We start from the raw sequence: 14,528 nt of genomic DNA on the forward strand, positions 1-14,528 counted from the left end.
CAGTTTTTATCCCTTCTTAAATTAAAGTCACGGAGGTACGACCACCATTGCTGATGGGCTCAGCCTTGGCCAGCAGCTGGTCCATCCTGGAGCTGGCTGGAACAGACTCTGTTGGACATGGGGATGCTTCTGGCATCTTCTCCAGCATCTTCTCCGGCATCTTGTCTCCCCACTAGGAAAACCTCGTGACGTAAATCCAATGCAGGTGGGTACTGGGAGATCCGATGTGTCCAGGGTTGAGGGGATGTGAGCTTGCCTGGTGGGTAAGGCAGGGGCTGCGAGGGCAGGGGAGGAACCGAAGGGGTGGCATACCCTCGGGAGGTTCTGAGCGACGGTGGGGGTCTGGCAGGGCATGGTGTGGGCCAGGGGGACCCTGGAGGAGACCTGAGTGAGGAGGTGGGGGGGCTGTGGGGACTGGTCAGCAGTGGGGCCGTGGAGCTGCCCTGGGGCCGGGGTGGGCAGGGGTGGTGACCATTGGGGTGCTGAGGGGGGTGTCCCTGGTGACACTCATGGGTCCAGGGTGGGCAGCAAGCATTGCAGTGCCCAGCGGTGCCATTGGCCATTGGGGCACCTTCAGGGACCTGCAGATCAAAGCTAGTGTCGGGGCCAGGAGCACTGATGCAAAAAGCCTCAGCTCAGCGGCACCGAGAATCCTGTCCCCCTTCTGCTGTGCCATCCCACGGGCGGTTTGGGCACTTCTCCTCCAGGACGGACATAGCTCCTCTCCCTGGAGTGTGCTGCCGGGTGGGATGGCCCCGCGTCCCGGAGGAGTTTGGGGGAGGGCTTGGCACCTGGCAGAGAAACCACAGCCTTAAAATCCCGCCCCGCCAGTGCATCCAGCGCAGGGTTGACGGATTTGCTGGTGTTACTTGGTGGGGAGATGGAGCCTGTGGTTCTGGAGGTGGAATGGGCACGGGCTGGAGCAGTTCCCAGGCTGTTTCGAGCAGATCCCTCTGCCCCAGCGCCTTACGACTCCCAGTCCCCACTCCTCAGGGAGGGAGCTGCAGGAGCAGAGCTGCTGCAGGTCCAAGGTTGCCCCACCCAGCACCGGCTGGACCTGCAGGGATTGCCCTTCTCTGCCGTGCTTCGGTACCCCGGCAGTGGTGCTGAGCCGTGCTTTGGCTCCGTGTTTGCATGGCGGCCCCTCTCCCTGTGTCGTTCACATCTCCATCGCGGCAACCCCGTGCACCTGTGCAAGTCACTCGACAGGACAAATGGCATGGCGTAGCAAGGCGGTGGTGGCTGCTGGGCTGTCATCCAGCCTAGGCTGGTTTGATCTCAGCAGAGGGCTCCTGTGCTTCAGATGAGAATCCCGCATCTCCCACTGCACCCCCCAGTCCCAGGACACAGCTGTCCCACAGCCCTTGGCCCACAACCTGTAGATACAGCTCCAGACAGGGACGTTGGTACATAAATGAGCTTTCTAGTTTCCTCAGAAACAACAGCATTTCCACAGGTGACGCCAGTCAATGAAAGTCTTGGGGTCACTGGGGTTTGGAGATGCCGTCCTAGAAGTGACGCCCTGCACTGATCTCATGGTGCTGTTCCCAAAGACTTGCTCACCAGATCTCTACCGATACCACCACAGATCCTACACACGCTTCTGCTTGCTGTGGCTCCCGAGTGCCCACAGTTACCTGGGGAGCTGGGGGTGTCCCTTCCTTTCTTCTAGACCCTGCACCTCCTGGTGTCCAGGCAGGTCTTCCACCAAGCCACCGCACCTCCTCTCTTCTGAATAAGCCGACAGCCACAGCTAGGTCTGGTGGAAGGCTGGAGACGTGGGGGCACTTGTCTCCTCCCTCCATGGAGCAATTACTGTCAAGAATGAGCTTCCCATTTGAGGACAACCATGAGCCAAAGTGGGAGCCACAACTGTATGATAAGCCAGAGCACATGGCACCTCTGCTCAAAACCACGGGAGGAAGAGCAGCAGCTATTTGGGGCAGGAGATGCTGAGCAAAAGACCCAAAACACAAAGAGGAGACACAAAGGGAGAGACCCGAGGGCGTGCATGAGGAGGTGTGTGAGGAGTGAGGAGGAGACGGCAGAGGAGACCTGCAGGAGGGGGCTCTGTTGGCAGAAGGTGGAGGTGGTACACCTCTGAGGGACTGCAGCCCATGGAGTACCCGTGCTGGAGCAGGACGCTGCTGAGAGAATGAAACCCATCGAGGAACCCCCACTGGAGTAAAGGAGCAGTAGGAAGACACTTTTGAATATCACCATGGATGGAGACTCCACATCTCTGGGCAACCTGTTTCCAGTGTTTGACCACCTAAAAGAGGGTTTATTCTGTGCGGGTGGAATTTCCTGGGTTTTTAGTTGGTGCCTGTTGCCTCTTACCTGTCTGTGGGAACAACTGAGAAGTGTCTGGCTCCCTCTTCTTCACTCCCTCCCATCAGATATTTACAGGGCTCTGCATGTCACCTTGTTGAACATCCACGATGAGGTTCCTCAGCCCAGTTGTCCAGCCTGTCAAGGTCCGTCTGGATGGCAGCACAACCCTCCGTCTGGTGGGTCAGCCACTCCTCCCCACTGCGTGTCATCTGCGAAGCTGCCGAGGGTGCATCTGCCCCGGTGTCCAGGTCATTAATGAAGATGTTGAACAGGACTGGCCCCAGCATCCCCTACCCCTGGGGTAGACCACTAGTGACTGGCCTCCGGCTGGACTTTGTGCCGCTGATCACCACACTCTGGCCCGCCCGTGCAGCCAGTCTTCAGTCAACCTCACCGTCCACTTACCTGACCAGACTTCTCCAGTTTCTCTACGAGGATGTTATGGCTGACAGTGTCAAGAGCCTTACTGAGGTGGAGGTAAGCAACACCCACTGCTCTTCCACCAAGCCGGTTGTCTCATTGCAGAAGGCCATCAGGCCGGTGAAGCACAATTTCCCCTGTGGCAGCCCGTGCTGACTGCTCCCCGTCTGCTTCTCACGAACATGGAAATGGTTTCCGGGGCGTAATTCTTGAAGACAGGAGTGATACTTTGCTCTCTTCCAGTCCTCTGGAAGCTCTCCCAGTCCCCACGATCAATCAAAGTTAATTTAGATCCAGCTCCCCCAAGCGCTCCAGTGCTCCTGGTGGGTCCTCACACTGCATCCCAGGCCCCCGCGCCCGCTCACTCCCCAGCGCATCCTTGGCCCTGCACTCCCCTATGCTCAGCGCTGCACCCCACCTTCACGGTGCTGCCCACTACGTTCCTGGTGCCCCCTGGACCCCCTCTGCCCCTGTGGGGCTGCAGGCACACCTGGGTCCCTTCCCAGCTTTTGGGGTGCAGAGGGATGGGACCCAGGGCCCCAGGCCATTGGGTCCTCCTGGCTCCTGCCTGTTTCCCCTGCAGCCTCACCCGTCTGGGGCAGACGGGGCCACCCAAGGGGGACAGGAGATGGGATGGGGACAGGGTGAGGGCATGGGGTCAGCCCCTGCTGAGAGGGGTGAGGGGACCCCGTGCCCGTGCCCCCCGGCCCCCCAGGCCTGCCCTGTCTGCGCACCCAGTGCCGCACGTGGCCGGAGACAAAGGGTGCGTGGGGACACGGGCTGGACTCTGGCCCGGTGACACGGGGGCAGCAGGGCCGGTGCATCCCGACCGCATGCCCCCCACCGGCTGCCATCCGTGGGCCCACGTCACCACTGTCCCCGCGGTGCGGTGGTGTGCTACAGCCCAGCCCCGGCCAGCATCAAGCCGCTGACCCGTGCCCGGCCGGGCACCGCTGCTTCCTGCCCCGGGCTGACCCGCCGCTGCTCAGCCCGCTGGGCCGCGGTTCCTGCCGGGCAATGGTCACCCCGGGGCGGGGACGGGGGCACCAGTCACCCCAGGGCCCCTGTGTGACGCTGATGCAGAGAGCCCGGAGCTGCTCCGCGGGGTGTCCCCCGTGGTCTGCCTCAGTGACCCCACGACCTGGTGCGGTGCCGGTGCTGGGCCTGGTGTGGGCTGGTCCTGAGCTGTGCCGGACCCACATGGCCACAAAGCAGGCCGTGCAGAGCCGAGCCCACACCCGGGCCGGGCCGTGCCACACCAGTGCTGGGCTGTGCCGAGCCAGCCCCCACCGGGGCCAGGCCGGGATGAGGCTGCAACTGCGCCTGGGTCGGACCGGGCCAAGCCCATCGGAACCGGGCCGGGTCGGGCCAAGCCAAACCCAACCGAGCCGGTCTGAGCCGGGCCGAGCCCACCGGAACCGGGCCGGGCCAAGCCAAACCCAACCGAGCCGGTCTGAGCCGGGCCGAGCCCACCGGAACCGGGCCGGGCCGAGCCCAGCCAAACCCAACTGAGCCGGTCTGAGCCGGGCCGAGCCCACCGGAACCGGGCCGGGCCGAGCCCAGCCAAACCCAACCGAGCCGGTCTGAGCCGGGCCGAGCCCACCGGAACCGGGCCGGGCCGAGCCCAGCCAAACCCAACCGAGCCGGTCTGAGCCGGGCCGAGCCCACCGGAACCGGGCCGGGCCGAGCCCAGCCAAACCCAACCGAGTCGGTCTGAGCCGGGCCGAGCCCACCGGAACCGGGCCGGGCCGAGCCCAGCCAAACCCAACCGAGCCGGTCTGAGCCGGGCCGAGCCCACCGGAACCGGGCCGGGCCGAGCCCAGCCAAACCCAACCGAGCCGGTCTGAGCCGGGCCGAGCCCACCGGAACCGGGCCGGGCCGAGCCCAGCCAAACCCAACCGAGCCGGTCTGAGCCGGGCCGAGCCCACCGGAACCGGGCCGGGCCGAGCCCAGCCAAACCCAACCGAGCCGGTCTGAGCCGGGCCGAGCCCACCGGAACCGGGCCGGGCCGAGCCCAGCCAAACCCAACCGAGCCGGTCTGAGCCGGGCCGAGCCCACCGGAACCGGGCCGGGCCGAGCCCAGCCAAACCCAACCGAGCCGGTCTGAGCCGGGCCGAGCCCACCGGAACCGGGCTGGGCCGAGCCCAGCCAAACCCAACCGAGCCGGTCTGAGCCGGGCCGAGCCCACCGGAACCGGGCCGGGCCGAGCCCAGCCAAACCCAACCGAGCCGGTCTGAGCCGGGCCGAGCCCACCGGAACCGGGCCGGCCCCCCGCGGCCGCGCCGCTGAGCGTGCACGTGGTGCCGGGGCGCGCTGCCCGCGTGGGGGTGGGGCGGGGCGGGGGGGGGTGTGTGGAGGGAGGGGGGGAGGCCCGGGCTGCGAGCGCGGCGCTGTCCAATGGGGCCGCGGCCTGGCCCCGCCCCGGCGGCGAGCGGGCCAATGGGGGCGGCGGGCGGGGGCGCGCGGCGGGCGGGGAGGGTGGGGGGTGGGCGGGGGCGGCGGTCACGTGGGGCGGCGGGGGCGCTTAAAGCGCGGCGGCGGCGGGTGGCGGGGGTGGCGCGGCGACGGAGCGGAGCGGAACCGGCACCGGCTCCGGCCCTTCCTGGTGAGCGCGGCCCAGCCCGGCCGGTGAGCAACGGCCGCCTCGGGCGGTGGGGCGGCGAGGCGAGGCGAGGCGAGGCAGCCGCCCACATGGCGGCGGGTGGCGCGGCGGCGCGCGCGGGAGCGGCCGTTACCGGTGCGCGGGAAGGGCCGTTATCCCGTCCCCCCCCCACCCCGATCCCGCTGAGCGCCGTTATCCCGTCCCCCCGGTCCCGCTGACCCCATCTCTCCCGCAGGATGAAGAGCAGCCCAGGCCATGGCGCGGCACCCGGTCCCCAGCCCCCGCGGCCGGCGGGGCCGTAGGACGGCGGAGTGCCCCTGCACCCTATAGCGACTGCCACCCGCCCTCCCCCCCCACCCCATTTAATTTTATATCTAATTTATTAATACCTCACCTAAACCATGGACCCCACCTCCGCGGTGCCCCCCGCCCCCATGGTGGACTTCCTCTGGATGCTGGTCCTGGGGTTCATCATCGCCTTCGTCCTGGCCTTCTCCGTCGGCGCCAATGACGTGGCCAACTCCTTCGGCACTGCGGTGGGCTCGGGGGTGGTCACCCTCCGGCAGGCCTGTGTCCTGGCCAGCGTCTTCGAGACAGTGGGCTCTGTCCTGCTGGGAGCCAAAGTCAGCGAGACCATCCGGAAGGGGCTGATCGATGTGGATATGTACAAGTCTGAGCAGCAGCTGATGATGGCGGGTTCGATCAGCGCCATGTTTGGTAAGGAACAGGGGGGTCAAAATGGGGTGGGTGGTGTGTCCTGAGGTGCCCCAGTGACGGCTTTCTCACCAGGCTTCTCCTTCTCCTCCAGGGTCTGCTGTGTGGCAGCTGGTGGCTTCATTCTTGAAGCTCCCCATCTCTGGTACCCACTGCATCGTTGGAGCCACCATTGGCTTTTCGCTGGTGGCCAAAGGGCAAGAAGGCGTCAAGTGGTCTGAGCTGCTAAAGATTGGTAAGTCCGGCTGGTCTGAGCATCCCACGTGCCCCTGGGGCTTCCCCTTCCAGTGGCGGGCGGCTGATCCTGCCTCTTCTCTCCTAGTGTTGTCCTGGTTCATCTCACCCCTCCTTTCGGGCATCATGTCTGCTATCCTGTTCTTCCTTGTCCAGAGGTTCATCCTCCGTAAGGTAAGGGCTGTTCACCCCACTTTCTCGTTTTCCGACACCTCGGGGCTCCCAGGTGCTCCCTTGCCTGCCCATTGGACTGGTTCGTTGCTTATGTGCACCAGAGCTTCTCCAGGCACATCCACCCTCACGTTGGCATTTGGGTGAGCCCTTACCCAGGAGGAGCTGAAGGGATGGGAGAAATGGGACCTGTAGCTGCTGCGTGAAGCAGAGCCTGGGGCGTGAGGAGGCTTCATTCAGCCTCCTCCAAACCTTCTGGGCTGGGAGGGCCCTGCCTGGCTTCAGCAGAAAAGGCTGCAGCTTCCAAGTAGTGAAGAAACCCAGAACAGATAGGAAAAGCCTGACAAGAAGCTCTGGTCTTGAGTCCTGGTGCGAGGCTGGACCTCCTCTTGTGTCCTGCTGCAGAGGAAGGCAGTGACCAACAGCGGTGGCTTTTTTGAAGCCAGGAGGGACAGAATTGTTCCTGGTGCTGTGAAAACTATGCTCCTCTCCTACCCGGGGCCCCAGGTCCACCGAGGGGTGCTCAGCCTGGCTTCAGGGATGTGCTCCCGCTGTTGGCATCGTCTGACGGCCCGGGAAGGGGCATCAGGCACCCGAAAGCAGCAGCACCACACCTCGCCTTTCTGAGGCGACGGTGACCCTGGAGTGCGGGGTGCTGCCAGCCCAGAGCAGGGGTATCCAGCCAGCTGTGCAGAGGGGCTCCAGCATTTTCTTCGGCGTATGCAAGGTTAACTTAAATTATTTTAGGACTTCGCTTTAACTATTTCTGGTTCAAGAGGTGTTAAGATCTTATCACTGCTGGTTTCTACCTAGCAGCCCTTTAAAACATTTCAGCGTCACCGCTGTCACAGTAACCTTGCGTAACTGGTCTTTCAAAGCCGGGCTGGCCCCGTCATGCTCCGTTCTGGCACGGAATAGTCTGGTTGCTCTGTCCTGCTCCGTGTTCAGTAACGCTTGGTGTGTTTGTACTGACGCTAGACCCCAACCGCTGGTCAGCAGCGGAGATTAAGTGCTCCTGCTGCTCGGGTGAGGGCCTCTCTGTGCAGGTATGTGCTCAAATAAGCTGCTTTGAGTAATGGACGCTTTTTTTATTTTGTCCAAGTCAGCTGGAAAGAGGTAAAAGCTTTGTCTGACAAACGGTTTTGTCTGAAAGTGTCTGGGGAGGTGAAAGAAAACATCCGTGCAGCTGGAGGCCGGGGAGGGCTCGAGAGCCGGGCAGCCCAGGCTGCGAGCGCAATGAGATGCTTCAGCCTCGGGAGTTGCGGGACATTCAGCTGGTCCAGCTCTGCGGAGCCCCGCAGCACCCACGGCGTCCTGCCGCCTTCTCCCCTGGACTGCCGGGGGTCAGACGATGGCAAGCCCCCGGGTTGTTCTCTAAAAGCCATTGGGAGCTCTGGCTTTTGGCAGAGCTTGCGGGGGGGGATTTGGTATCGGAGCTGCTGTCAGCAGCTAAGCGAGGGCACAAAACCCCTGGTGGGAAGGGACCGTTCCTCGGCGGCTGCTCAGCCCCCGGGGTCTGCCCTTCCCAGCGCCAGCCCTTGTTTTGCAGGCCGATCCCGTCCCCAATGGCCTGCGAGCGTTGCCTGTCTTCTATGCCTGTACGGTGGGGATCAACCTCTTCTCCATCATGTATACTGGCGCACCCTGTAAGTACACCACAGACTACTTGAACCTTAAGTTTTAAGTGCTTTATAAAACCTCCATTAAATGCATGATTTACCCCTTTTTTGCTTTACAGGGATGAAATCTCCTAGAAGGCGGCTGGCCTGTGCCGGTTTCAGAAGGCTGCAGGCTAGCGTGCGCTGAGTTCTGGGCTAGATAGTTGCCCGGCCAAAGAGACCTGCTCAAACTAAACCCCTCCAGACCTTTCTCCTTAGACTTCACAGGACTGGCAGATAACATGACTTCCCCTTCTCTTACCTGTGCTAAAACTCAGGTACCGGCTGCCACTGCAGAGACTCCTTGGCTGCCGGCAGCGGGGCTGGGAGCAGGGACGGAGGCTGCGCCTCCCCGCTCACCTTGTCCCTAAGAATAAACTCGTTATCCCTGGTGAGAAGAGCCGGCACCCGCACTTGAGAAGAAGCATTTGAACTTTGAAAAGCCAAATTGAAATGCTTGTTTGGCCGTTGTGTACGGGGCCAGGGTGCAGGCAGGGCTAGGAGAAGGCTCGGCAGGGGAGGGTGCCGGAGGCTCCGTAGCCCCCACCTGCCAGGGTGACTCGGTGTGAGCTGTTTTTGGTCTGAGATGGGTTTCCTGTTGTGGAGTAGTCGCTGGAGGGGGGGTGAGGGCAGGCAGCACTGGCTCCACAGGGTTTTCTCTGTAAACAGTGGCTGGAAAAATGTTTGGAGGGATGTTGGCTTCCCCTTCCCACGGCGTTCCGGCCCTGGGGAGGAGGCAGGGTCGCTGCGGTGCTGCTCCAAGATCACCTTATCACTTGGCACCCCCGAGGCGGATTCATGTTTATCCCGAGTCCTCAGCTGCAGGAGGGGCTGGGTGAGCTCTGTGTCTCTGGAGTGCAGGGTTTGTAGCCTTCGGCAAGCGTAAGCAAATAGCCGAATGGGCGGGTGAAGTAGCCGTGATGTTGCTGGTGGTGCGTCAGGAGCAGTAAGGCATTGCCTGCAGCAGAAAATGCAGGAGTCGAGCAGTCGCAAGCACCCGATAGCCCGACCAGGGGCTGCAGCAGGCTGTGTAATGCAAAACCTCTGCTAAAAGTCACGCTGCGTGTGAGGATGCCTGTAAATAGGTCACGTAATATCTTGGATGCCTTGAAACCGGAGTTCCTGGGGACTCAGGGAGCAAGAGAACCACCTTCCCCCAGCAGCTGGGGGGGTGAATGGAGGTGTGGGGCTCGCTGGTGGGAGCAGCCCGGGTCCCGCGTGGGGTAAGCGGTGCTGTCGCTGCAGCAGCCCTGCCGGCTGGCGAGGTGTGTGTGTGGTTCTTTTTTTTTTTTTTTTTTTTGACATTGCAGCAAGCGAGGAGCCTCCTGTCCCTGCTCAGGGCAGACACCGGTCCCCAATGGGCTTTGGCTGTGGGAGGGAGGGGAAAGTGTCTGCACATGTGAAAGATTAGCCCTTGATGGGGGAGACCGTAACCTGGGGGGGAAATGCCGTGTGGGTTGAGGTTTCGGTGCGCTCAGCGGTGGCTTTCCGACAGCCTTTCTCCCTGGCAGGTGAATTAGCTCAGGGATGTCGCAGGTGATGGAGTCCCCGTGTTGGGAAGAGCAGAGTCATATGTCGAGGAGGCTTTTGCCCAGAGGTTTTTCAAAGATCCGTTGTTTTATTTCCTAGTGCTGGGCTTTGACAAACTTCCTCTGTGGGGTATCCTCCTAATTTCGGCGGGGAGTGCTGTTGTCTGTGCTCTTGTCGTCTGGTTCTTTGTATGTCCGAGAATGAAGAAGAAAATTGAACGTAAGTAACACCTCTTTCTTTGCAATCCTTTGGGGAAGGGCACGCTCGGACTAACCAACTTCTTTTCCCAGCGGGAGATCTCATTAGCCGCAGGGCCGTTATTAGCAGGGATCCTCAGCGTCGGTTATCACTTAAGCTGCTCTGCAAACCCTGAGTCACTGGGGCGCATCCCTGTGAGCTGGACCCTGCCTGCTCCTAACCCCCAGCAGCACCACGACGCCGCTCCGGGGACCCCAGAATCCCCTGGGAAGTCGCCGTTGTGTTTCCCAGCGGCGTCTGGCGGCTGATTTCTGAGCAGGGCGAGCTCTCCTTGAGCCACGCAGGACAGCGGGCGATATTAGACAGCCCCGTTTCGCCCTTTAATGTAGAAGAGGAGGAGGCAGGAGACAACCTTCCTGTTAACCAGTGTAACCTTTAATCCTCTGCATACCTGCTGATCAATCTTTGGCCTGGAAGATGCAGATCACAAGTTTAAAGCGTGTAAGCTGATGAAATCCTTTCCCTGTAGCGGAGGGGGGGGGAAAAATAATAAATCTATTGAAAGGCATCCAAAAGAGCAGTCCCGAGCTCTGCCTCCTGAAAAGTACGGGCAGCTCTCCTGGAGCCGTGTGTGGTCTTGCATATAAATGTGGTGTGCAGTCTGGGGCTCTGAAGGAGCTGGAGATGAGGGGATAACCAGTGTCCTTGCCAGACTGGTGTAACTGGGGTGTGACTAACAGCTTTATGGCTGCCCTTGACATTCTTCCAGCTGTTCGAGCTTTGGCTTAACTCCTGCCTGCGAGGCGGCCTCCCCTGCCTGCTGGGGAGCATTGCTGGGAGGTGGGGGTGGTGCAGGGGGGGGGATGAGCTCTGCAGGGGCTTGATGCCAGGGTGAGGGGCTGGATGCCACAGCCGGGCCCTCGCGGCCCACAAACTGGCTGGAAAATGGTTATGTTTGTGACGAGGAGGTGGCTTTTGTTGTTGTCTGAAGGAGCTGACCTCATGTTTTTCACCTGGAGGAAACATGCTTTTCCTGGTAGAGGGGGTGTAACAGCCTCAGCTTCCAGGGCTTGGTGCTGCTGGCTTTGGCAATTCCAGTGGGACAGGAAACCAGGCTGCCCTCGGGAGGTGGAGACCGGCTCCTGTTTGGGTTTGTCACCCACCAGCGGGAGCTGGAGAGGAGCCCAGGCAGGCGAGTCCTGCCGGCAGGAGCTGATGGGCTGGCGGAGGAGCTGGTCTCTCCTGGGCACCTTCCCATCAACTTCAGGGATCACAGCCACCCCAGAAGCAGGTCCAGAGCATCCCACATCCTCTGGGAATGGGGAAGGGACAAACATGGCTCGAAGAGGAACCTCTGCCATTGGAAGAACGGGCACAGAAGCCCCATAATGGTGCTCACCACACCCCGTGTGGGTGTGGGGGCTCTAAAAATAGGAGATGAGCTGGCTTGTGATGGTTTGGCTGTCGTGCCCGGGACAAAGTGTGACTGCCCAGCAGTTTCCAGAGTTCAGGATGGGGGGAAGCTGTAAATTTTATTTAGCTGCCATAAATCTGAGTGGTCGGGGGTGTGGGCTTGCTCCTGGTGTTGGGTGTGGTGGTGGGAAGGGGTTTTGATAGCACCTGCCTCCCTTCGCAGGAGAGATCAAATCCAGTCCTTCTGAAAGCCCCTTGATGGAGAAGAACATCAGCCCAAAGGAGGACCATGAAGAGCCCAAGATGCCCTTGGGCGATGCCAAGAGCCCCATTGCTGATGTGGGGTCGGCTGTGCCCCACCGGGTGGTGGTGGAGGAGAGGACAGTCTCCTTCAACATGGGGGACCCAGAGGAGGCCCCGGAGCAGGAAAAGCTCCCCAGCCTTGACCTGAAGGAAACCAGCATTGACAGTGGTGAGTGGGGGGCGGCAGTACAGGAGGATGGGGGTCGTACCCCACTCCAGGTACCCCCAGCTGCTAAACCCCCACTGTCTCTTGGCAGGAGCCGTGCGGCTGCCCAATGGCAACCTTGTCCAGTTCAACCAGGCCGTGGGCCACCAGATAAGCTCCAGCGGGCAGTACCAGTACCACACCGTGCACAAGGACTCTGGCCTCTACAAGGAGCTGCTGCACAAACTGCACCTGGCCAAGATGGGGGACTGCATGGGGGACTCGGGGGACAAGCCCCTGCGGCGCAACAACAGCTACACCTCCTACACCATGGCCATCTGCGGCATGCCCCTGGACTCCCTCCGTGCCAAGGAGGGTGAGGAGACGGAGAAGCTGACCTGGCCCGTGGCGGACACCAAGAAGAGGGTCCGCATGGACAGCTACACCAGCTACTGCAACGCAGTGGCCGATGCCCACCCAGCGGCTGATGTGGATCTGAACACAGCCCAGGTGGAGATGGGCATCAGCGACCGCAAGGGCAGCAGTACCTCCCTGGAAGAATGGCATGACCAGGACAAGCCCGAGGTGTCCCTCCTCTTCCAGTTCCTGCAGATCCTCACAGCCTGCTTTGGCTCCTTTGCTCATGGTGGCAACGATGTCAGGTGAGTTGGGCCAGCAGGAGTTGGTGGGGTTGCTAGCTGGAGCTGGTGCCCTCCTTGCCCAGAGCCTCTGGCCCTCTAGACCAGCTCTCCTTTCTCTTCCAGCAATGCCATAGGGCCCCTGGTCGCGCTCTACCTGGTCTATCAGACAGGTGATGTGGCTACCAAGGTGGCAACTCCCCTCTGGCTGCTGCTCTATGGAGGTGTGGGGATTTGCATTGGCTTGTGGGTCTGGGGAAGAAGAGTCATCCAGACGATGGGGAAGGACCTGACGCCCATCACGCCATCGAGGTAAGGCCTGCCTTGCGGCAGGGGGAGGCTTCAGGCAGTCCTAGAGCTGCCTCCTGCTCCTGGAGCCCTTCGGGGGGGGGGGGTTCATTGCTCAGGTGGTGGAGCTGGGCCACGTGTGGCCCCGTAACACCTCCCTGCATCCCTTGGGGGATCGGCCTGGGGCTCTGGAGAGCCAAGGGAGGAGCTGACCCTGCCTGGGGGTGGCGGGGGGCAGTCCGAGGTCCACTTGGGCTAAGCCAGCCTGGTCTGCCGGGGGCTCTGGTGCGCGGGGTCTCACGCACTTTCTGTCCCCGCAGCGGCTTCAGTATTGAGCTGGCGTCTGCTCTGACAGTGGTGATCGCCTCCAATGTCGGCCTCCCCATCAGCACAACCCACTGCAAGGTAGGTGGGGGTGGCAGGAGGGGATGGTGCCGGCTCAGTGTGAGTTCGGCTTCCCCCCCCACCCCGAGTCTTGGTGCTAAGAAGGCTGAGCTGTGTGGGAGGTCCCCAGCGTGGGCTGCTGGCTGTCCTTCAGGTCCCAGCTCTGCATTTACATCTCAATGGGGTGACGGTGGCTTCCCAGGGCTGGGTGAGGGGGCACTCGAGGGGGTGAGGGGAGAACAAAACCCCTTTGATGGACCCTTGGGCTCGGTGGAGCAGCCGTGGGAACTGGGGCTCTGTGCTGCTCTGAGCTGGCAGCTCCTTGCCCTGGGCTCTCCTGGGTCCCCAAGGGGCTGGAGCAAGACCCTGGTGTCCTGTGTCCCGTCCCCCTCCCCCCCCCCCCCCCGGGGGTGGTGGTGGGACACGGGGGGTTGCTCCATCCCCCTGCCGTGCTGAATGGTGTCCTGGCTCCTCGGGCAGGTGGGCTCGGTGGTCTCGGTGGGCTGGCTGCGCTCCAGGAAGGCAGTGGACTGGCGCCTCTTCCGCAACATCTTCATGGCCTGGTTTGTCACCGTCCCCATCTCGGGTCTCATCAGTGCTGCCATCATGGCTGTCTTCAAGTACGCCGTCCTGAGGCTGTGAGGGCTCCCGGGCTCCTGCTGTTCCTGCTTCCCTGTTGCCACCTTCCTCTCCAGGAGCCAGGAAGGCTCGTCCTGGTGCGGGATGGGGGCTGCCATCATCTCTGGAGCTTCCTCAGTTCTGCATAGTGTTGTCACTGAAGTGTGTGTATATATATATATATATTATTTTTTTTTTTAATATAAATGTCTTGGCGCTAAGTTTCTGGGGGGGTGCAGCGCTGAGGCTGTGCCTGCCCCCGGCGTGACTCCCCTGCTGCGCTGTAGCTTTAGATTAGCAGTTACGGGAAGCCACTTTTCTTATTTTTAATGACTTAATTCAGATCCCCTGGCAGTGATTGCTCCTTCAGTAAGGACCAGGGCTGGTCCTTGCCCCTCCTGGGAGGGCTTGGGGGCTGCGGGGCACCCCCCACCGTGGGCTGTACTCTTCAGCTTTGCCTCCCTTGCTGTAGTGGTGCTGACACCAGGCGCTGCCCACCCATCCTGCTTGGGGTGCCTGGGGGGGGCACCCCCCACCCCCCCTCACTGCTGCTACCTCGGACTCAATAAAGATTTCCTTCCTACACCAGCGCTGTCAGTGCTCCTGGGGGGGAAGGGGGGGTGCCGGGGTGGCCCTGGGCCCTGTCCCTTGTCGCATGCCGCCCCGTGGCTTTTCTCCTGCCCCTCCTTGGACCCACGCCCTGGGAGGGAGCTGGGGCTGGGGTGGCTGATAAGAGCCCCGTGTGTCCCCCAGTGTCACGGGACCTGCTGTAAACAGCCCCGAGCTGCACCCCAGCCCTGGGGGGGGGTGTTATCGGGGCCCCACACCTGGGGGCAGCTGTGGCACTGTGCTGCAACAGCGGCTCCTTGCCCCGTTAC

General features: G+C 61.9%; 1 protein-coding gene across 3 annotated transcripts; it reads left to right on the forward strand.

Annotated features, from left to right (window-relative positions):
• The first annotated feature begins 5,230 nt into the window (after positions 1 to 5,230).
• SLC20A1 (solute carrier family 20 member 1) lies at positions 5,231 to 14,235 on the forward strand. 3 transcript variants are annotated; one of them, XM_063358611.1, is made up of 11 exons: positions 5,231 to 5,382; positions 5,592 to 6,073; positions 6,165 to 6,305; positions 6,393 to 6,478; positions 8,025 to 8,121; positions 9,763 to 9,882; positions 11,498 to 11,746; positions 11,835 to 12,384; positions 12,487 to 12,672; positions 12,969 to 13,053; positions 13,513 to 14,235. In XM_063358611.1, the coding sequence occupies exons 2-11, from the start codon at positions 5,758 to 5,760 to the stop codon at positions 13,672 to 13,674; spliced, it is 1,992 nt and encodes a 663-aa protein (XP_063214681.1). In that variant the 5' UTR covers positions 5,231 to 5,382; positions 5,592 to 5,757; the 3' UTR covers positions 13,675 to 14,235. The 3 variants fall into 3 exon arrangements, with proteins under 3 accessions (XP_063214681.1, XP_063214682.1, XP_063214683.1); XM_063358612.1 differs by having other exon boundaries at positions 5,233 to 5,359; XM_063358613.1 differs by having other exon boundaries at positions 5,359 to 5,491.
• The last annotated feature ends 293 nt before the right edge of the window (positions 14,236 to 14,528 follow it).

The sequence above is a fragment of the Chroicocephalus ridibundus genome, chromosome 23, assembly GCF_963924245.1.
Source record: "Chroicocephalus ridibundus chromosome 23, bChrRid1.1, whole genome shotgun sequence".
NCBI classification, from domain to species: Eukaryota; Metazoa; Chordata; class Aves; order Charadriiformes; family Laridae; genus Chroicocephalus; species Chroicocephalus ridibundus.

What these genes read in the sequence shown, in the direction of transcription:
- SLC20A1 (XM_063358611.1), top strand. Translation starts at nt 5,758, where the DNA reads ATGGACCCCACCTCCGCGGTGCCCCCCGCCCCCATGGTGGACTTCCTC. An exon ending in GGAAACCAGCATTGACAGTG is followed by an intron (nt 11,747 to 11,834) that starts GTGAGTGGGGGG and finishes GTCTCTTGGCAG; the next exon opens with GAGCCGTGCGGCTGCCCAAT. An exon ending in TCAGCACAACCCACTGCAAG is followed by an intron (nt 13,054 to 13,512) that starts GTAGGTGGGGGT and finishes CTCCTCGGGCAG; the next exon opens with GTGGGCTCGGTGGTCTCGGT.